Source organism: Hirundo rustica, chromosome 14, assembly GCF_015227805.2.
Source record: "Hirundo rustica isolate bHirRus1 chromosome 14, bHirRus1.pri.v3, whole genome shotgun sequence".
Lineage (NCBI taxonomy): Eukaryota > Metazoa > Chordata > Aves > Passeriformes > Hirundinidae > Hirundo > Hirundo rustica.
The window spans coordinates 10,745,377-10,769,045 of record NC_053463.1 but is presented as its reverse complement, the minus strand read 5'-3'; the positions used below and the strand labels follow the sequence as shown (position 1 = coordinate 10,769,045).

General features: G+C 46.1%; 1 protein-coding gene across 2 annotated transcripts in view; it reads right to left on the bottom strand.

Moving 5' to 3' along the window:
- PDLIM4 (PDZ and LIM domain 4) overlaps positions 1 to 10,747 on the bottom strand; it is a 47,484-nt gene extending 36,737 nt beyond the window's left edge. Inside the window, exon 1 of one of the 2 annotated variants that reach the window (XM_040078466.1) lies at positions 10,559 to 10,747. In XM_040078466.1, coding sequence (XP_039934400.1) covers positions 10,559 to 10,651 — 93 coding nt within the window. In that variant the 5' untranslated portion in view covers positions 10,652 to 10,747. The remainder of the gene's footprint in view (positions 1 to 10,558) is intronic. The other variant, XM_040078465.2, reaches the window with a different exon arrangement.
- Between the last annotated feature and the right edge of the window lie 12,922 nt (positions 10,748 to 23,669).

Below are 23,669 nucleotides of genomic sequence, written 5' to 3'. Positions count from 1 at the left end.
TCTGTGCCAAGAACAAACCATTTCAAAAGTCAATGCTGGATGAGCACAGACCAAGCCCAGACCGATGGATACGTAACTCAGGGTGGTGTGAGCTACCTACCCACCACAGGCAGCAGGGAGTACACGAAAGCCAAGCCTCAGCTCACGCACCAGGGCCTAATGTGGGTTATGTCCCACGGCACCTCCTGCACCCTGCATGTGCCACACCTCACCTTGGCCCAGCTAGGTGTCTGCCAGGATTGGGGCTGCTTGTGTCCTTCTCTCCAGCGAAGAGCTCGGGTAGGGCAACTACACACCAGCAAGGAGTCAGCCCAGTCCCTCACATCCTCGTATCTAATCTAAATCTGTCTCACTTCAGCTTAAGGCCATTCCCCCAAGTTTTCTGCAAGCGAATCAAAGCAGCTCAGAGGAATGGGTCCAGCACAGTGGATCTGTCATTAGGGACCATGGCAGGACTGAGCTGGTAGAGAACTCTTCATGAGATGGTTAAGCAGATCCCACACTGCTACCCACCACCTTAGCACTGCTATATTTTCAGCAGGAAGGAACCAAGCATGAAATATGTGCAGAACCAGTTCATGTGCTGAAGGAGTCACCAGCACTTGTGTTTTCACACTTCCTTTTATGCCCATAGAAGCACTGGTGTGTTCCCTGCCCAAGGCAGACGCTCTGAGAATGCGGCGTGCGTGCCTGCCAGCTTTACTGCTCTCCCAAAATTAAATAAAGAAAGAACAACATTCTGAGCTTAACCCCTCCACAAAAACAAGCAGCTTCTTCCTCGCTTCTCTCTCTCAAAAAATGAAGATGCTTGAGAATGCTTATAAACAGGAAAGACTAAAAGAAACAAACCACTTGCCGAGCAATGATATTGTAGAGGAGAGCACAAGGGGGTGTTTGCAGAGCACGTGCCCCAGGTGAGCAGCTCCACGCTCTCCAGATCCCAGAGAGCAGCCCCTCCCCACACAGCATGCCTGTGGAGGGTGTGTCCTGCAGGGATTTGTTCCCCTAAGAAGCCAGAATGTACTTTTTTTCCCATTTTCTAATAAGAATATTATTCTTCCCAATTCCCTCAAGGTATGTCTCACTTGTGACATCTTTCTATGTCCTCCACATAGCACTGTGCTTCAAAAAACACCAGAGGTCCAATATTGGTGCCTGTCTCAACCCACTCTATTGTTCCAGTAAGAAAAGCACAAATTTAAAGAAAGAGCTCCCAGTGAACAACCCTTCTTTCACCGTCCTCTGCTTCTTCAGTCACCTCAAAAGGTTCAGTGACAGCACTGCAAACATCACCTCCAGGGAACTCCATCTCAATAAACACAACCAATTTCTAAAAATAAGTATTTCCAATCATATTCCCCACTGCTTTTTCCGGGATTACCATCCATACCTCCACTCTCCTCTAAGGCAATCACCCTCCAGCAGCCCCCTTCCCCAGCCAAGTGGATACTCCAATGCTATCAAACAGACTGGGATAATCCCAAAGCCAGCAGCAGCTCTCTTATCTGGCCACTGGAGCATCGCTAGGATTTACTGAGTGCTGGCATCTGACAATAGCAGGCCATCAAAATAAAGTACACTGCCTTGTGCTTAACCTAAGCTGGCTGGTGTAGGAGCTGTGCAGTCTAATTTAGTAAACAAGATTATTTGCACCAAGAGAGGTTTGCTCTGGAAACACAGTGTTCTACCTCCTGCCCTGGAGCTTGGCCACAGAAGGGTGCCAGGGCTGGGAGAGCATTCCCAAGAGTCCCCATGCCCACTGCCTGCACCCCCTGCCCTCACAGGGATGGGAACCCTGCCCACAGCAGGGACGGCTCTACTCGGAAACAGCTCTGCTCAAGCCAACTTTAGACCTGGGCAAACACCACCAGCTGAAACAATCAATACTTCTGTAGAAGGTTCATTTGTAATATTAACTTAATCCCTTTTTATGTCTACTCTTTTCCCCAGAAACTTGCCCCTGTGTCAGGACTGAAGGATGAGGGATGCAGCTCCTCACTGCCTGCACAGGCCTCAGCACAGCCACGGGAAAGATTAACTTAGCCTTTATTCCCACAGCGATTTTTCAATAAATCAATAAAAGGTGCCTATTCTTGCCACTCCCATCTACATAATGAAAGCAGCTTTATCTCTGCCACATCTTCACCTTTTATTAAAAGTGCTACTCTACGGCATCCCATCAGAAAGCAAAGCCAGGATTTAATAGGTTAAAAGGTGCAATGCCAAACAAGCCTACCCAGACCACACCATCCTCTCTTAAATCAGTGGTAGTTTGTTGTAGGCAAGGCTGGGGAAAATTTTCTGTTCTGCAACTGTGATCAAAAGGGACTGATTAAAGTCTTTGAGAGTCTTTCAAGATAGTGTGACAAAATTCTCCGCTTCTAAACAAAGCCTGTCTGTTCCATGCTATGGGGTAGAGAATGATCTTACATAGCTACATCTTTTAAAACAGGAAGAACCAAGAGTCAAATAATTAACTAATGAAAATGAATTCCCTAAATCTTTAAACGTTCTTTTCAGGGATCTTCTTCAGCTTTTCAAAGCATCCTGTCTTGAATTTCTTGCCAATTCATTTGCATTTTTCTAGTTGCTTATATAAAGCCTGATGTATCAATACATTAGATAAGCTCACAGCCCAGTAAATGAAGAACACTGTTTATGCAATCTGAATTCATTTAACTACTGAAGAAAACAAGCTTAGAAGAGAAGAATAGAAGGGAAAAGAACCAGAGTACAAGTATTATAAAAGGCAAGACACTCGAAAATCCTTTTGAATCCAAGTGTTAATGGATCCAAATCCAAATTTAGAAACAGATCCATAGTGTAGATCCTAACCCAGCTCAAAGTATGAGGTCTCTGTACAAAGAAGAGGCTGAGAATCAATGAAATTGGACACGTGTTTTAGAGCAACCAGCCACTAACACATGTGCAGACCTCAAAATGTGGACTGAGAAAAACAAGGAAGGGATCCACAAGGATCATCTGGTGTATTTTGTCAACAATTCTGTTGCTCAGCCCAAGGGCACACAACTCCAGCAGCACTCCCCGCACTGCCCATGGTCACAGCCACCAGGAGCTCCTTTCTCCTTCCTCCAAAGATAAATTAAGGATTCTGTGCTGCTTTACTACCCAATCCAGCAATACGACTGCTACTACTCTTAAACCTGCTTTATATTTACTTTGCCTTGTTAGGGAGCAAGGCCAGGGAGGGACAGCTGCCCTGGGGACACCAGTGAGCCCTTGATGTGCGTGTGCTTGGAGCACCACTGCTCAAACCAGATTGAGCAGCATCACAGAAAGTGTTTATGGCCAGAATTGCTTCATCTCCTTCAGAGATTAAGGACCCAACTCTCCAGTGAAGTCTTCCCCCTCTGACACCCCTCAACAAGCAGCAGTGCTTCTTGAGCCCTTCTCAGGAGCAAGCCTTAAGCACTGTGCAGAAAGCATGGAGGAACTGCTTAGAGTTGGCCTTCCAAACCATCCTGCCTCCTGGCCAGGAAGAGAGGCTGACACTTCCCTTTCCATCAAAAGGAAAGTGTACAGAGTGATAGCCGAAGAGAAAAAAATTCTTTAGCATAAAACGTTTAATCCAGTTGGTGAGCGTACCTGAAGTTTCATTCTTGCAGCACACTCAGGTGTCAGTCACAGAGTGCAGGGATTTGCACCTTTGTTGCACAGCTGCTTTCTCCCAGTTTAATGGTGAATGTCAAGTATTTTGCAGGGTTTGGTCTTTTGGAGCAGAAGCTTTACTCATGCCAAAGGTTTTTGAAGGGTTTTGTTGCTTATGGTAAACAGCAGCATTCAGAGCAGTGTCAGCATCCTGCAAACCTCCCAGCTGACCATCTCTGTTGTTAGTGACAGTCCTGGAGCCAACTGCTCAAGACAGCTTCTCTTGGAGCTGTGCACTGCCCGTATCTCATAATTAAGATTAACGACGTTAAATAATCTTCTTTATTCTGCTATATTTTGCTTTCTGAAACTTGGGCTGTAAAATGTCATTGCCACATAATCTGCTATCAATCCACACAACATGTAAAACTACTTAAGGTTTAATGGGTGTGAATGCAAGTTGCTCTGGTTGTCAGGAAGGATTGAGTGTGGCTGTGAGGCATCTGTATGGCGTTTGGAAAACTCATTGGCTGAAATCCTCTTGAACGGCACTTTTTTTTTTTTTTTTTTTTTTAAATAGAGTTGTGTTCTCTGTGGGAGCAAAGTAGGGCTTGTTTTGGGCTTCTCCTGGCTGTAAAAGTTCCTCAAAAGCCAGACTGTGGCTTGACATCCTTGCTGTTTCTCCAGTAACACAGTGAAACCCATGTTTGCTGAAGTTTTTGTGTAAATTCTGAAGTAGAAACAAAACACAACCTTATCTACCAGGGCCTGGGGCAAATGGAGTGTTAGGGGCTGTGTACAAACCCACTACATGAACAAGCTCCATGAGATACGGGGTTTGCTCTGGCACACATCTGGCACTGATAACAAATCAAGCAGAGTATTTTTCTGTGAACTTGTTTGTTTTAACCTTCTCTATTAACACTGCTAGATCTTGAGAGAGCTACTGTTTTCTTTCACACTTTAGCACCTGTGGTTACAGATGACTTAAAAAATAAAAATGTTTTTACTAAGTGTTTGGGTATCTGAGAACCACAAGTCAAGACATTTTGAGAGCTCAGAAATCAGACAACAGATTCAGTTAGAAATACTATATTGTTCTTTCTAGGATTTCCTGTAACGTGTATTTCATCCCCAAGCTACCAAAAATTAAATTAAATTGCATTGTTCTGCATTAATTCCACACAATTCATAATGGCATATTTGTATCAAAATTAAAGGAGTTAACCAATTTCAGGAGGACCAGGATTATAGCTATCTGTTGTGTTACACAGCAAAAAAAGTCCAGGAAAAAAATAATAATTGCACATATTTCCCCCTGTATGCTTCTTACACCAACAGGGCTGTTCTAGTAAGCCTGCTAACTAACTATCCTCTTTAACCCACTTTATCAAGTGGGATTTAAGTGCACACTTCTACAAAATAATTTTGAATAACCTGTCTCAACAGGCAATCTTTCAATCTTCAAGGAAAACTGACATCACCACCATTTAAAACAAAAAGAAGGGGGCAGGAAGAAAAACCCCAAACCACAAATCCCTAATCCCAAATACCCAGGGACACTGAACCTATGCTGCTTTGTCCAGCCTGGCAGAGGCCTGGGGTGTTTTCACGGGTGTGCTGGGTTTATTTTGTTAACTTGCCCCAAGGTCAGACCTTGCCTCAATGGAGCTACATGAATCATTCTTTCCACCTGCTTTCCCACTCGGCATTATCAGTGTGCTAAATTACGGTAATTAGTATTAGGTTTTCATTCCAGCATGTTCTACCGTCTCCTGAACCAGCACAAGCATTTATCCTTCTCTTTCAGTTATTAAACAAAGCCTCAGCGATGGAAGCACTTTAGCAGCAAATATATTTGTGACATATTTCTGTACGTTCTTATCTGTAGCTCAGATTAACTGTCCCACCAGCACAGCTTCACAGTTAACCACCCAGACCTCTCGTCCCTGAGTTTACAGGAATGACGAGAACAACAAAAACTGACTAGCAAAAGTATCTCCTTCCACTTGAAATAACCATTCCACTTGAAATACCATAGCAACATTACTGTGCAACCAACTGAGGGACAGCTTTCATCACTCAGCTCCACACAGGCAGCAAACCCACCAAAAGTCAGCAGAAATCAGGTGGGGTCGTAGTTTTGGGATTCAGCAACACAGAGTGGCTTCTTCAGTCCATCTGCGAGCTCTGAACAGAGAGTGTGTGATTTCCGCCTAATAAACTACCAAACACATAAGAATTATGTGAAATCAAAAAACCTTATGGAAATCAAAGTCCTCCTAACTTGTCTTAAATGGAGACAAAATTCCTGTTCCTTCTGCTGCTGTCTCCGACCCTTGCCCTCCACACCAACATATGTGGGGTAACCAACCCTGCTGCTCCAGCCCTAGCTCTGGGGAGCCCCTTCTGCTCAGCCATCCCCCCCACAAGAACAAACCTCACAGGCCTCCCCAGCTATTATACCACTGAGTGGGCGCTCTCTGCATTCACACAGGATCACAGCATAGATTTGGGAATTTCCCGGCTGCCCTGACAGAGTCAACAAAATCACTTTTACTGGAATTCCTTCCTCAGCAGAATTCTTTCTCGAGTATCCTAACCTTTAACAGGACACATCTCTGCTCAAATGCAAAAGCTGCTTAAGTTTAAAAGTCAACCTTAACTCAAACAATACCTGGATAATGGATTGCAGACCAATTATTTCTCATCCTTCTTGTGTTACAGTTCCAGGCCAACACTGAAAATTGCATTTTTGCTGCTCCACTAGATACCAGTGGGTAAGCTAATGTTGAAGCCAGCAGATAAAGGAAAAATTGTATTAAAATCTCATTGAAATAATACTGAAATTGGCCCATTTGTCAATTATCTGTTTGGCTAAGTAATTTATCTATGATTTCAAAAACAGCAAGTGCACGGATTAACACTGGCAGAACTGGGCAGATGACGACATCGGCTGCTCCGGGAGCAGGACAAGCAAGTTCAAATGATTAAATGCATTCAGCTCCTCTAGTTACGCTAATGACTGATTATCTTTTAATCCCAGGCAAGGGGTAGATCAACTCTGATCCCACACAGAACCACAGCACTCACTGATGTGGTTACAAGCACAATACTGAGAACAGCCAAGAGAGTTATTCCATTCCTGTTCCTGAGCCATGGCTGCTGGTCAAAAGGAATGTTGTCGCTGGAATAAGAGCCACAGGGAATCCCCTTTCCCACACAGCACCCAGTATTGGCCTGCTCAATCAAGGAAAAGCAGCTCTCAGGTACCAGAAGTTTAATTAAGTCTTCAAACCACTTTCTATCAAGTCATTAAGGCCAACTCAAAGCAGATCTTTTGGATCATTTCCTACCCCTAAAAATACCCTTAGGAGGAGTAACCATTAATGATGCGCTGTCCTACACCTAGCGTTAGCTCACTGTAACAGTGGGTATGAAACAAACTGCGTTTCGCCCCAAGAGCATAGCCTGGGGCTACAAATCCCTCCCCAGCACTGTGCTGACAACACACCAGCATCACCCTCCAGGGCTGCGTGCCCCAAAACCTGCCCAGCAAACTCCAGCCCTGCTAATATGGGTCCTCCTGAAGATAAAAGAAGAACCAGAGGATAAAGGGGTAGCTGTAGCACACCTAACTTTTCATGTGGCTGCATGAGAGAGATGCCCTAAGCACGCCCTTCTGGATTTGCTGAGGAACTCAACACTCCATCTGGAGCCCTGGCCTCTGCAGGGCAGATCTCAGCATCAGCTGCTCAGCAGAGCAATCATACCCTTACCCCTTGTCACTTAAGGCTGATCAAATCACAGAGGGGAGTGATCTGTTTCCAAGAAAAAAATGACCACTGCTGTTTGAGACAGCTGCAAGGGACAGACTGAATTCCATCAGCACGTGCACAGACACAGCCACCTCACAGGGGCTAAAGGCCAAAGTAAACCCTTGTGAGCGAGGCAAGTTGCAGCCCATAGCAGGACAACATCATTGTCACGTTCCACACTACCAAATCCATATATTGTCATTTATCCCGTGACAATATTATCTCAAGACACTTTTGTGGACCACCTTCAGCTTTGCCCCCCACCCAACACCTCTTTGCCCTGCACCACTGTGCCTATTGCTTGGCTCACCCTGGCAGCTCCTTTCATTATTTCATCATTTCCAGCCTCCAGCACCCAGAGCTGAATGTGGGTGGCCTTGGATGCCTCAAATCCCAAACTGCAACCTTATTTCCCAACATAACCAGTCCAGGTAGGATGCTTGCAGAGCTATACAGCCCAAACACCTTGTGACATGTTGATCCTCAGCCCCCTTTGGGCCAAGTAGTGGGATGCAGCAATCCCCATCCCTCGGGCAGCCTAGCACATCAGAATATGTTGGCATCTCAGGCCCGCAGCTGGATGTGGCATTCTGAGAGTGTGGTCCTGCCTCCCAGCAGAATTACTGCTTTTCCAAAGATGTTTGTAATTTAATGGCATTTTAGTATAAAACAAATAAAATTGAAATTAAAGAAGAAAGGCACTTTGAAGGAAGGAGAAGTCAGCCAAAAGCCTCCACAATTAGCATGAGTCTCCCTCCTGCCGTGAGCCAGGCTGGGCAAAGTGGATGGAGGCTTCTCATTCCTGGAGACAGGAAGCCCCCAGCCCCCTTGCCCACAGTTCAAGTCAGAAAGACGAGATTTCCTGGACAATTACAGAATAAAAGGGAATATGGCACCACAACAGCCATGATCAGTCCTGTGCACAGTAGCAGGGTTCCACAGCTGAAAGCCCTCCAGCAGCCCCTTCCTGCATCCCCACGGCCAGGAACTGTAGCAGAAGGTAATTTTCCCCCAGCTTTAACATTTTCAGGTACTATTTGCAAAGCAAGCAAGGTCTTTTCTCGTGTTTAGAGACTAAAGCTCAAGCAGAGCACCCTACATCTATATTTACATCCTAGTGATTTGTTTACCAGCCTCCGGGAGCAGCCTAGGAGTATGGCACATCAGAGCATCAGCCCATTACTCAGTGGGAGCAGAATTTAAAAAGGATCCAGTTTAAAAGCCTGCCAAATGGAATAACACTCTACATCTGCTTCTTGTGTTACAGCTCCTAGTGATCCACAGCAAGACTGTCCTGAGGAGAATCACCCTCCTTACACCTCCCAGGTTTGCTGAATCAAACGAAATCTGGCAAGCCACCTGGCTAGGGAAAAGCAGACTTACGTTTTTCTTGTTTATTATTAAACCAGTTTTGTTTTTTTTTTTTTTTTAAAGTAACAGGAAAACTGGCTCCCTCCACTAAGGTCAGATGTTCACTTCCACGACCAGAACATTTCTACAATCGCTGGGAATCGGTTTTTGATACAACCCATGCTACCAGGGGAGAACTAGAACTCTCCATGTCCAGGAGGTTCAGGCTGAACCCCAAAAGCCGAGCGGCCCCGGTCACAGCACAGCCCCCCAGCTGCACAGCCAGCCCCACCTGCACCACCCCGGCCTTCCCTCTCCCCATCCATCTCCTCCCGCTATTCCTCCAAACAGCCCTTCCTGGAGCGCTTGGAAAGGGACAGTCCGAAGTAAAAACAGAGACAAAGCCACGCAACAGACATGTTTGAACTCAAAGACAAACCAAATCTCTTTAAAACATGCTCTCTTCCGTAATTATTTCTTCGAAACTCAGGGTACGCGTTTTCTCTTCTCTGTCACAGCTCTGGCAGATGAATGAAGAAACGGCAAACAGCTTGTGTGCATTACAACAGTATTTTAAAGTTACAGCTCCCTTCAAACACACACAGCGTTCGTTCCAGAAATCCAGCAGCAGCTGCCCAGGGGAGCTCGGCGATCCTGCACAGCCCGACGCCCCGCGAAGGCAAAGCAGCTTAGGGCACGCAGCCCTTCGGGCCGGCGATGGAAACCCTGCTGCCCACGGGAGAGAGCCCGGCGCCCATACAGCGCCCCATCCATCACACCGCCCACCGCACCACCGCGCCGCGATCCTCCCCGCACGCAGGATGGTTTGTTTTCACATGTATCTACACACAAAGCCTATTTCAAGCTATCTGCGGCGTCTTAGCAGAGACTTTTCCAGAACACATATTTGTGAGGTCAAACGCAAGTGTGAGTACACTTACACAGTAATTATTACCAGCCCACAGAGACCCCAGAACACTGCAGCCCGCATGGAGAAACTTCGTGCTGACTTAACTCGTGCCTTCTTTAAAAACCCCAACAGCCTGTGAACTCAGTCCAGGGCACGAATCCAAACCCTTGCGAACACTAAAAACTTTGAAAGCAGATCCTTATGAATTAACATCCAAAAAAATAAAGCACGGAGAACGCCGTAACACCGGGGAAAGCAGCTGAAACAGCGCAAAGCTCGGAGGGCAGCACCTCTTTGAGCGTACTGAGCGCACATGGAACACTCTGGAGCCCCAAAGAGCCGCAGCGCTGCTGCCCGCTGGGCCCGGGCACGGCCGGCCCCAGCGCGGGTACCACCCGTCCCCAGCGCGGGTACCACCAGCCCCCAGCGCGGGTACCAGCCGGCCCCCGGCGCGGGTACCACCCGGCCCCCGGCGCGGGTACCACCCGGCCCCCGGCGCGGGTACCACCAGCCCCCGGCGCGGGTACCAGCCGGCCCCCGGCGCGGGTACCACCAGCCCCCAGCGCGGGTACCAGCCGGCCCGAGCGCGGGTACCAGCCGGCCCGAGCGCGGGTACCAGCCGGCCCCCAGCGCGGGTACCACCCGGCCCCCGGCGCGGGTACCACCCGGCCCCCGGCGCGGGTACCACCAGCCCCCGGCGCGGGTACCACCCGGCCCCCGGCGCGGGTACCACCAGCCCCCGGCGCGGGTACCACCAGCCCCCGGCGCGGGTACCACCCGGCCCCCGGCGCGGGTACCAGCCGGCCCCCAGCGCGGGTACCACCCGCCCCGCCGCCCATCACCTGCGGCTCCGCTCCCCCGCCCAGCTCACCCTGGAGATGGTCAGCGGGGCGCTGAAATCTTTACCGCCCACCAAGCGAAAGCCCCACGGAGAAGGGCCGCGCAGGACCACCGAGTGGGACATAGCGGCGGATGGGCGCTCCCTGCCCGCGATCGGCCGCAGCTCCGGCTCCCGCTCGGCGCCCGCAGCTCCCGAACGCCGGGACGGAGCGATCCCGCCTCCCCGGCACGCCCCGCCCGCAGGGCGGATCGGGAGGAGGGATAGACCCGTCCCGCCTGCCCTTGGGGGGGGTTTAGCACGGATTTTCCCTTGAACCCTTTTATAAGTGGGGTGCGGAGCGGCTACTCGCAGTGGTGAAGTTACAGAATTTTACTAGTAGTAAAACATACTTTTGGTGTGCACAAAGACCCCCTCACTGCAGTTTCATCCTCTGCAGTTGAAGGAAAATGATGCAATAGGTCAGTAAACGTTTGGTTGTGACTGTTTTATTCATTACAATGAGTCTCCCGAAGGAGGAAAGAGGTTCAAGAAAATAATCAGATTTGGTTTAAAGCAGTTTGTGAATCTTTCACGGTCATCACTTGGACAAAAGATAAACTTACAAGAAAGTAATCACAGAATCACAGGATGGTTTCGTTTGGGATGGACCTGAAATGTCTTTTCAATCCAACCCCCTGCTGTGGGCAGGGGCACCTTCCACTATCTCAGGTTGCTCCAAGCCCTGTGCAACCTTGTCTTGAGCACTTCCAGGGATGGGGCAGCCACAGCTTCTCTGGGTAACCTGTGCCAGGGCTCCACTGCCCTCACAGGGAGGAATTTCTTCCTAATATCCAATCTACCTCTGCCCTCTGTCAGTTTGAAGCCATTCCCCCTGGTTCTGTCTCTCCAGGTCCATGTTCCAAGTCCCTCTCCAGCTCTCTTGTAGCCGCTTTAGGCACTGGGAGAGGCTCCTAGTTGTCCCCAGAGCCTTCTCTTCTACAGGCTGAGCACTCCCAGGTGTCTCAGTCTGTCCACACAGCAGAGGTGCTCCAGCCCTCAGAGCATCTTCATGGCCATTGTACCCCAACATTACCCCATGTCCTTGCAGGGGTCTCTGGACCAGGCACTGCAGAGGATCTCAGTTTCCTGGTGGTACAGCTGGAACAGTGACTGCTGGAGCACCATGGAGATGTTCATGCTGCCTGTGAGTGTTTAATGGGACGGTTTGCAGGCACAGAGTGGTGGGTTGGAGGTAGGGTGAGTGGTCAGCAGAGCTGCTCAGCATGTCCCCCAGAAGCTGAGGGAAAAAAAAAAATCTCAAAATGTCTGTAAAATTTCCTTTTCTTCCTGGGAAGGACTGGACTGGAGTATCCCACTTGAAGAAAAGGAGCTGGCAAAGGATTCATTGTTTAAAAAGTCCAGTTTCATGGAGTACCTTCTCACTTCCTGGTTTCTACAAGTTTGATTTATGTGCCATTTGCTGTGAAGGCTCTTTGCTGGTGGCATGGGAAGGTTCATCTGGCTCATTGCTGTGCCCATTTATTGGGCTTTGGTCTTGGACAGGGGTCAGAGCTGTGACTTTTAAATAGGCTCTGAGCTGTCCGGCAGCTTTGGGATATAGCAGCATGAGTACAGCCTACGTGCCATGCCACAAACCTGAAACACAATACACTCGGTTTGCTTTGCTAGAAAGGTGCCTGCAGAGGAGAGGTGCAGCTGCAGCCAGTGCCAGCAGAGCTTTCCCTTACTCTTTGTTCCTCACAAGCGCCTGCCTTCACCAACAGAGGCTACACAGGCTGACTTTTGTCTGGGTGATGAATCATACCTCCTCATTCCTGCATGATATCACCCAGCTTGCAGAAGCCTGGGAGTAGGCTGCTCTGAGGTTCCCTTGCTTGTGTTAGAAAATCCACCCAGCCAAACAGCAAAATTCCTCTTGCAGAGAGCTGGAGGACTGGTTGATGTTCCACCTCTTCTGCCCTCACTGCTCAGTAATGAAGAGGATTCTCGGAAGGATAGAGTTGAAAATGTGCAACAAATGCAGTGTGTCAGCATCGGCATCTCCTTCCTCTTAGGAGGGAAAAGAAAAAATTCTTTCTGGGAAAGGCACTAAGTTTACTGGAAAATAGCAACAATAAACCAGAGATATTAAAAAAAAAAAAAAAGAGAGAGAGAGAGAGAAAAACCCTAAACCCGCAGTTCTGTGGAGTCAAACATTTCCCACTGCCATTCCCTGGGTGGGTTCTGAACTATACCCTGCTGTGAAGGGCAGCTCTACTGTGCAGCAAAGCCTCAGGGGTTTGAAGTAATTCCCTGGCAGAGCCAAGAGATGTTCAAAACACAGAAATCCCCTCTATTAGAGTATTCATTTCAAAAGCAGACAGGAAACTGCTGGCTCCAAGGCACTTTCTCTTCAAGGCTTTTTGAATGCTCAGCCCAGATCACTCCTCATGGAACTGAAGGCTCATCTAAAACTTAACTCAAGTAAAACAAAATTAGCCAAATTGGTATAAATTTGTGGGTGTGTTTATTCCAAATGAGACTATATTCCAGAATACACTACACCGTGTGAAGTAGAGGCAGTTTTACTATGGATAAAACTATATGCATTTGAATTGCTCCTGAAGGATAGTGTTGACATGCAGAGCAGCTCTCAGGATTCCGAACTGTATCAGGAACTAATTTTGCACTCCTCTGTCATAGATGTTTTTCCCCATGAGGCAGGGAATGAGAACATTATCTAAAGAGGTCCATGGTTCACAGGTGCCCTATGTTCTCTCAGCTGCTCACACACTTTTTCACATGTGCTTTCTTTGAGCAAAGCAAACATGACTCTGCAGTCTACAAAGGACCCAGTCAGCTCTCGCTTCAAACACCTAAAGGGGGCTCATAAATTTCTGGTTTTGTCTTTGAAAGAATCATAGAATCACAGAATGGCTTAGGTTGGGTGGGATCTTAAAGATCAACTTATTCCAACCTCCACTGACAGAGGTTGCTGACACATTCTAGAGCAGGTTGCTCAGTGAGAATTTTTCAATTCTATTTTAGGCCATTTCCAAAAACTAATTGGAATTCTACTTTTGGCTGAGAAATTAGCAGGACCAACAGCAGCTGAACCTTGCTGTGGGAGCAAGCCTAGACATCCAGCTGAAATGCAGTATTGTCAATGTGCTCATTCTTCAGCTGAGCACTGAAACCCTACAGCGAGCTCTGACAAAGACCACACATTATTCAAAGGGAGGTCAAACATGTTCATGAATTCAATCTCATCACTCCGTTCACTTTATCTGGGTAGGGACCCAATATTTTTCTTGATATTTGTTTCCAGTATTTTTCCACCCCAAAGCCTTATCACCTCTTTGTTTCTTTTTTTGACTATTCCATTCAGGCTCTACTTTGCCACTGGTGACACTCTCAGTTTCCTTCCTTTGTTATCACAGACTGACCGGGTAAACTACGGATCTTTGTGTCCCATTTTGAATGAACATTCACGTTTTCCATCTGCCACCCTCCCAATATTTAGCAGAGGTCTGTGTTTATCTGAGAGCTGTGATAATGACCCTTCAATGCTTTTCTTTGAACATCTGTCCATATAAGAGTGATTTAAAGCATCATCATGGCTTGTTAGTTCTTCTGCAGGTCAGGAGATTTTCTTGCTTGTACAAATTGTCATGAGGGCTCTGGCTATTTCTTGTTAGAGCCATTTCAGTGGATGAAGTTAGTTATGAGTTATCCATCCCTGGAAGTGTTCAAGGCCAGGTGGGAAAGGTCTTGGAGCAACCTGGTCTGATGGAAAGTGTCCCTGCCCATGGCAGGGGACTGGAATGAGTTTTAAGATCCCTTCCAATCCAAACCATTCTGTGGTTTTATTATTTAAAAGTAGCTTTAAGCACCAAACTGGCTGTTAGTCTGTGGGTTGGCCTTACCAACAGCCACGCTCCTGTTAAAATTTTGTGTCAGAGGCTCATGGTTTGTGTTTGAAAATCATTTGTTGTCAATGGTCATTAGTATTTTTTAATGCTGATGACTTCTTTTCATATTTTTGATTGGAAAAGGTCCCTGAAATTGATGCTAATCATATGAATTCAAATTCCTTGTGGGAGTAAAAAATTCCAAGCAATGTTTCATGGCATTGAGGGCAATTTGCAATTTGACCAGTAGTCAGCGTTTCTCAGAGTATGATCTCTTTTCCTTACTTACATTCATCAGTAATCCTTGATTTTTTCATCTTAATTTCCATTTCCATTGCCTGTATGAGTCCTTTCTGGTGCCTTTCTATCCCAAGAGGATTCACATTCACAGATTATCAAGGGTTCCAATTTATTCTTTTACTTAATAGTTAAAAAAAAAAAAAATAAAATCCAAGACCTCGACATCCTGTGAACAGTTAAATTTGAAACTCCTTACTTGGATTAAGTACAGGCAAATCTCAACCCTATGGCAGCTTTAGCTGCAGGTTTCCAAAGGATTACTTAATTTATAGGCTTTGCAGGATCTCTCAGATCTGAGTTATTATTTTGGCTTTTGAAAGTTCCTTGGCAGACGCCCAAGTGTTGGGAACTGTCATTCTGAATTCTGTTTAATTCATTTGTTTGTCTAAATCATTTCTAAGAAGTTTGTCTCATGGATCTAAGCATCCCACAGAGAAAAATCCAGCTGTGATAGAAACCATTAGGATAATGAAAGAAATTTCATTCCTCCAGTAGAATGTCTTCTCTGTAATCACATTCAGGTGAAGAAGCAAGCTGCCTCCCAAGGCTTTGGAGATTTAAGAGATTACTATGGAGAAAAACTGAGAGAATAAGTTTCGATTAGATATTAGGAAGAAATTCCTCCCTGTGAGGGTGGTGAGGCCCTGGCACAGGGTGCCCAGAGAAGCTGTGGCTGCCCCATCCCTGGAGAGTTCAAGACCAGGCTGGATGGGGCTTGGGAGAGTGGAAGGTGTCCCTGGCCGTGGCATGGTGTTGGATCAAGATGATCTTTAGGGTCTCTTCCAACCCAAAATATTCTATGAGTCTATAAAAACTAAGAAACGTCACTGTGAGTGGTCAGATTAATCTTTGATTTGCAACATTGTGCAGCAGGAGCAGAGTCACAAAAGTAACAAAGGCAAAACCTTTGCCTTTGTAAGATGTGTTGGGAGGGTAAAATGCAGCAGGGCCAGACACAAAATGCAGTTTATTCTTCTATTGTGGCAAATATTCATGAGACAATGTGCTAAATTATTCTAAGCCTTGCTCATCAGGCTACCAGTCATCTACCTCAGAGCTCCATACGCTGGGGTTTTGCAACCTGCTCAGCAGCAAGGATAAGTCCCTACCTCCCAAACACTGCAGACTAAACACAAGATAAGAGCCCGTGGCTGGATTTCCCAAGGGGAACACCAGGAAGCAATGACACAGCGTGGCCAACTCTCATCGGAGCTCAGCAGCAGCCTGTCCTTGATAACGGCAGCTCTGCAGAAGGCTGTGGACAAGGATGAGGCTGACATCAGGGCTCACAGAAAGGTCACAACACGTTCAAACTGTTACCAACAAACCACTTCTCTTTTAAATATATGTATTCCCTTCTTACCAGTTTTGCTGGAAAATGAATTGGTTTCATGTTCATCCCATCCTCAGTCTCACTTTCCATCTCAGGAGTCAGAGCAAACAGATGAGCAAGTGCCTGTTAGGCCAGGTCTGACCTTTCTCACCTTAATCCCCAGACTGAGACTGGCAGGCAGCACAGAGCAGGCAGGTGGGGACTGTCCTGCTGCCCTGCCACACTCACTGCTGCTGCACCAAAGCAGACCTTGGGTCTTTTTCACCTCACCTGTGTAGCTGCAAGCCCGGAATATACGGACCAGATGGAAGAAGCTGGTCTGTTTGCTTGGAAGGGCCTGACAGTGGGTTCAGCTGCTGCTGACAGTAAGGGCAGGATTAACCCCAGCTCTCCCCCTGGACGAGCTGTAACCTTTTCACAGCCTTGCCACTGTGACCCACGAGCGGCAGTTGAGAAAATCAAAAGAAATATTGACATAATATTGCAAGCAGAAGATGAGATTACAAGAGATCTGCTTTTTCTGCGAGGCTAATTGTTCCCATTATGCGATTAAGCTGATGGATTTCCCATCGGAAACGGTGCCTGGAAGGACAAAGTCGAAACCTCTGGTCTAATGTGAGTCACTTCACTGAGCAGCTAAACACTGAAATTTTGTTAGTTTTTCTCTTGTGAAATCATGACAGATGTCAGCTGTTGCTGTATTCTGCAAACAAATTTGGCACATTTTTCTTTCACACGGTAGAATCCAAGCAATTGTACCTACCCAGCAGAAGAGCTCCCCAGCCTGGGGGTCTCAGCATTTATCTCCCTCACTCTTGACTCTGTTTACAGTGATGCATCCTTTTTAGGGTGTTGTACGGCTCCAGAATGCAGACAACTGGAGAGAATTAAGCTGAATGTTCCCAATTTATGCAGGTCAAGGAAAGTTTGCCTTTTATCGTTCAGAGATAAGTACAACAAACTAACTCTTTTTGAAAGGCTGAGTTCCACTGATGCCAGCATTAAGATTCAGTGATCACAAAGGTTCCTGTAGATGGATTTCATAGAATTTTTCCATTCATTTCAGCCTTAACCTGATAGGGACAGAGGGGCAAACAGTACGCTAAGAAAGAGGGGATAAGTTTTGTGATATCTTATCCCAGTATGTTCTGCTGGAATTCATTTAGCCCAATCCATCAGCTGCTGTCTCACCCCATGTAAAGCATTCCTGCTGTGCTGAGGGTGTTCTATATGCTACCTGGGGAGAATCCAGAGGGATCAGTCCTCATCTAGTGTAAGAGGCTGTGCTCTGCAAAGTGTAAACTGCATGGTAAGGGCAAAGCAGTGCTGGTAGAATAGCTCAAGGTGTGAGAACAGGACGTGAGGCACACAGCTCAGCTCAGCTCCTCCAGCAGATGCTTTCTCCCTCCACTCAGGCTGTTCTTCATCACTTCCAGGGCTTTGCAGAAGTGTCTATAGAGGCCCAAGGCATCTCCTCACACCACAGGTTCTATTCACTAATGCACGTTTATGACAGGACTGAAGGAACCTCCCCTAGAAGGACATGGAAAATGCAGTGCACAATTGGGGGTGTTTATCCCAGAGGAGAGAGGTGTGTCTAACAGTTTGAACTCTCCCAATTTCCTGAATTCATCGGTTCATCAGAGCAGGATTTCCAAGAATCTTTTGAAAAATATTGTGCTTGAACTTTGAGGTGAAATGCTGTGGAGTGCTCGCACTAGACAGAAGATTAAGCATTCAATGTCCATGAGCAAGAAATGAAGAAACTCAATAATACAAAATGAAGAATCTTTCCTGATGTCATAGGCTTTAGCTTACTCCTTATTTTTTTTTGGTTACTGTAAAGAAACAAATAGACTAAGCCTTCATCTCACTACTAAAGCTTGCAGGCCAGAATTAAGTTGCTTTAGTGTCCAAATTCTGCCATTTCTGGGAGAGAATCTCCTGGGCACCAATTGAGACCGAAAGCAGGCAAATAACGTGCTGATAGAATTTTAAAGATTGCTATAACAATTCAAGATTGGTCTTTAGAATTACTATGTCTTGTCTTAGAGCTCTCCTAATATTCCCAAAGTTTGCACTTGTGCACCCAGATTTCACAAATATTAACAGCAGAAATTCCAAACCCTGAACACAGGCAGTGACTTTATTGAATAGGCAAAAAAACCCCCAAAGTAATTGCCAGTATTTATGTTCTAGCACATAAGTAGGAATTCATAAATGCTTGCAGGAATGTAACATATCAGCCTCCTTAAACAGCCATATCCTGTTTCTTTTGTTTCCTTTTCTGCCTTTGCAGTGACTGTTGCTACAACACCATCCATCACTGCTCCTTTCATCTGTCACGCCCTCCAGCCGCCCGCCCACAGCTCCCTACCTGTTTCCCCAGGTCTGAGCTGTCTGGATTTCCCCCCTGTTTGTTGTTTCAGGGTGTAGGTGCTCATCCTTTGCAGCTGGAGCTGTGTGGGCAATGAAGGGACTCTCCTGTTCCTCAGCACCCCTCCTGTACCTGCTCGGCCAGTTGCATGAATTGGTTTCAGTCGAGCAAGATTATATTTGGCAGGTTTTGTCACAGGTCATCCATACTGGGCACTGAAATTATGGTTAAAAGGGCACAATCTAGGCTGTGGCTGAGAGTATGGTGGCTGCAGTCAGGGGACAACACACATCAGCATCCTGTTCAAAGAAGGTCAAGCACGTCTTTCCTCTGCTTTTATTAGATTCTTAACACATTAATTTTGTGTCTGATCAACTGCAGGCTCCTGCTGCTGCGGATGCTCCTATGCTCTCTCCAGAACATTGCCCCAGGATATCTTCTGGAGCATATTCGTTGAAAAAACACTGATGTTACACAAATGCTAATTTAATTTTCTTTTACTCCTCATTCCAAGCATCCAGTTACTGGCTTGTGGAAAAGCTGAGCCTGAAATAAACCTTTAAAGCATTTTGAAGGATTTGTCATTACTCAGAGAAATAGCTCTGATATTCACTTGAGAGCAAGGAAGTGGAGGGGACAAAATGGGTTACTCAGAAACTGCCTCAGCTGGGCCAAAGCTCTGCCTTCAGCTCCATCTGGGCAACTCATTTAGGCTGAGAGAGCTGTGTCGCATGATTTGGAGTAGGATTTGCCCTTGGAGCTTAAATAACCTAAATGTTATTTAAGAACCTGCAAGGCTGTTTGGTCTTATTGCACAAAACCTTATCTAGCAGCACTGAAAACTTTGATCCCAGATTCAGTGATGTCAATAGGAAAGATCCCACCAGTGATGTTGGGAATATTGATTGAATTAGCAGTTTGGCCATTATCCCAAGTGTCCAGTGGGCATTAGGATTACCAGGGATTCCATCTAAAAAAGGGTCAGGTGTCAGGTCTCACTGTTTCTTTTTTAACACATGCAGCCCTTTATGTTCTTCAACCTTTTCCTGCTTTTCTTAGGAAAGGGTATGACCTGACAATGGAATAAAATGCCTTATGTCTGACAAAATAATAAAAATCACTTAAAATCCAAGGAGCATGAAAAGCAAATGTTATTAACACTGAACTGTTTGTCTGCTTCAAGCACAGTATTACATTATGGTAATGAATATATGTCTGTAGTTTAATTTATTATTAAGAAAATAGCGCCCATCTGCTTCTCTAACCGGGGCACTTAAGAGCCTTCTGCAAACATTAGCTCCAAATTTGTCCTCACACACAGAGTAGATGATGTTTAACAAACAAATGAGACTGTGGCATCAAATGGTTAAATAACCAGTTCCAAGACAAACAGTCATGCTAAAAATTGTACCCAAACTACTAGTTCATTCTCCTGTGGTTTAAGCAAATGATGGATGTGTCTGAAAAACCCACAGGGGACTGAGGGTCCTCTTCTGTCCCATCAGTTGTCCTGAGGTCCAAGTGGATACACCACCAGTCAGCAGAAAGAGCTAATGCTGTTCCACCAAAGATATTTTATCTGATAAAGACACCACACAAAGTAACACTTGGTTGCCAAAGAATAGGATATTTTATGAATGTTTAGGCAGGCAAGGTGAGGTGTCACAAGATCAAACAGAACTTAGCAATTCTGATCCTCATAAAACGAGCAGGAAGGGCCAATCATTCAGCTTTTTTTTAATTCTTCCATGACTCTTTAAAGATTTAATATGCAGTTGTTTTTTTACTTGTTGCTTTTTTTTTTTTTTTTAAGTTGGCTTTAAATCTTCACAGTGCTCTAAATCTCTTTATTTATCCTCAGCAACCCCAGCGCTGATCTTTGGATGGTTCTGCTGAGCTTAGCCAGAGGGTGCCCTGCTGTGCAGCCCTGTGCCATGGCCCTGCTTGCCTGTTCCCAGGAAAACCTTGCCTGGCCCAAGATCCCTTGTTTTCCTTTAGCTGACCCCAAAACCTTTCACTGCTTCCTTCAATATCTTCATTTCAGCACTACTTTTAAAACCATCAGTGTCACTGTCTAGGGAATATAAAGAGAGAACACAAATACTTGGCACAGGTGGACATTTACTTTTCTGTTTTCATGGATGTGGAGTCAGTTGTGCCTGTTGAGAGTGTCTCAGGAGAAACATGAATAGTTTAAACATGTGTTCAAGGAAGACTTTTAGTTTATGGGTCCCCAGGTATTATTCCAAGTTGTGCTTTGGTAAAATTTTTCAAATACGTGTACTATTGTTCTTCTAAAGGAGACTGAAAAAATAATTGAGGACAGAAGGAATATTCTTCAGAGCACACTCTGCAGAGGAAGTGAAGCCCAGCATGGCTCCAGCCCCTCACCCGCCCGGCTCCCCAGGAAGCCACAGGCCAGCCACAAGAATCATCCCAACACAAGGGCAGTTTGGATTAGATATCAGGCAGAAATTCTTCCCCATGAGGGTGCTGAGGCCCTGTCACAGGTTGTCCAAAGAAGCTGTGGATGCCCCATCCCTGAAAGTGATCCAGGCCGGGTTGGATGGGGCTTGGAGTAAGCTGGTCTAGCAGAAGTTGTCCCTGCACGTGGCAGGGGGTTGGACTAGATAAGCTTTAAAGCTGCCTTCCAAGCCAAAACATTCCATGGTTCTATGAGGGAGAGATCTATAGTGCTCTCATAATGCTGCAGAAAGCTGGAGCATCTCGGTGGTTTGTAAGCTGAAGCCGGGATGGAGCAAGCACATAGCTGAGTTAAGAGCCGAGAGGCTTCTCTGCATCTGCAGTCACTGAGCATCAACTGCTGATGACTCACTTGGAAATGATTTGTTGGCAGCTTGTCCCCAGCCAGCACACAGCCCCCATCCCACCACTCCCACTGACCCCCTGGCTGCACACGCCGTCTCCATGATGTCGGGCAGGGATGAAATCCAGCTGACAACAATAGATACCACAGAAAAAAAAAATCCCCAAGAGTTTCTACTCCTGTGAGGGATTTGACAATGGAAATAGGGGAAGTCCCTTTGCTGGACTTGGAAAAAAAAAATTTGGACAGTGCCGTAAGGAAAATATTCTTCACTGAATGAGTGATGCAGCTTTTTAGGTCTTTTCTCTATTTTTGTGCCTATGAAAATGGAATTAATGAGTAAAAGGACATTACAGCTGGTGTCCAACTCAACAGTTACAACATGCTGAGGGAAGCATACTTTTTCTTTCCTTTTGGACAACCAAATGTGGTATTTTTAGCCCCATAGAGAATTTTCTCCTCTGTAATGATGTAAGGTTCCTGTTAGCTCATCAGATTTGGTTGTCCACTGTAAAAAGCTAAAAAGAGACAAAATTGAACACCCCATCATGTTTGAACCTTGGCTCCAGGCAGGATGTCAAGAAGAGACTTTTGGCTGCTGAATCAATCACACCCAAGCAGAGGAGGAGGCAGGACACAGAACCCAAACAAACCACAAAGCCCGATTCTAGTTTGAACTCCTGCTAATGCATCTCTATTTATGGAGTTGTTTGATGTTAGACGGAATATTAAGCTACTTTATGGTTGCTTCATTTGAGAGAAAATATGTGATGACCTAAACCAATACCAAAATCCACAAATTATACCCAGGTGGCAAATTTATTGTTCATGTTTTTAGAAGCCTTTTTTCTGTAATCCTCCTCATGGGCGGCTGATTGGTGAGGCTGGATCCCTGGCTGATGTCAGCCTGTGTAATTGTGTGCAGTGTATTCATCTCTGCTGATTTGTGCCAGCTAACAATTTACCCCATGTATTTTCACATTCTAGTGTTGGATGGGGCTTTGAACAACCTGGTTTAGTGGAAGATGTAGGAAGGACGTTGAATTGAGCATTAATGTTTCTTCCCACCCAAACCATTCCACGACTCTGTGATTCTTTGTAGCTAGAAATCCAGAAATCTCCCCTTCTCCCAGCTCCCACTCCCAGCACTGTGCAACTCCACTATAAAGTATTATTAGGAAGGGGTTTTTTCTGTCTTCTGTTTTTTCCTCTCATAGGCAACCAAATCACATTCACCTAAAGCTTTCTATGCAAGAAATTAAAGTAATTTCCTTTGAACATTCATTTGAGGCGTGTTAGTTTATAAAGAAATCTAGTTCTCTTCCATCGCCCTTCCCAGGCACTTCCTTTGCATTCCTGAGTGGCGTGTCAGTAGGAAATGCAGGTGCCTCAACCTTTGGCTGCTGGCACCCATCACCACAGGAGAACAAAAGTGTGAAGTTGTGTGCCTAGAATAGTCAGCCCAATGGTTTTCTGAATCTTCCCAGCATATAAAGCTTGCAGCTTTTAATTATGGATGCTAAGCGCTCCTAAAGAAAAGGTTTCTTATTGATACATAAAACATAGAGGGTCAATGCCTGATGTGCTGTGAGCCAGCATCAACCTGGGGATTTCATAAATGGCTGCTGTGCCCTGTCATGCATGGGGACACTTCTATGATGCTTTGTATAAAACTTGGGTGTTATACCAAAACTCTGCTGACACACTCACTAAAAGCAACAGGACATTTCAGGTGGATGTTCACAGACAGACACGAGTTCCAGTTGATACGTCCTGCAAAGATGCCCCCGAATAATTCTGGGGTGTAGAAAAAACCTCTCTGGCCCATTGGAAGTGCCTGAGAATGAAGTTGCTGAGTGAGGCTGGAGCCTAAATGGGGTTTACTTTTGCTGAATGCTCTGAGGGGCCCCTAAAGACTTTGTATTGGCTCCAATCCAACCCATGTGAGCATTCCCGTCAGTGTGGCTTTTGGAGCAGGCCAGGGAGCAGTAATGGATTGCTTGCGATATTTCCCAGGCATTTGCTTTATAGTCACTAAAGACAAAGTGTATTTGGTTTCTAATGAAACAGGGATGTTTCTCAGCATAATGAAGTTCCTGCCCTTGTTTTGCTTTTTGTAGCCCAGCATTACGTGACACATAAAACCACCCCATTTGTTTTGCATTGACTGGAAGTGAATTCCCCCATAAGACCACCACTGAGCAGATATTATCACAGAGGCCAGCCCCACTCCCACATTCCTGTCTCCCTGGACCCCCAGCCCTGGTTTATCTCACTGCAGGGCATTAGTAGCTTAGTGTGTTCATGCAGTGTCCACCCCTTGCAGGCACAGCACTCCCTGGCATGGTGTACCCCATACAGGCACCAAGCCCCAGTTCTGTCAGGAATGTGTCACTCTCATGCCACAGCACATG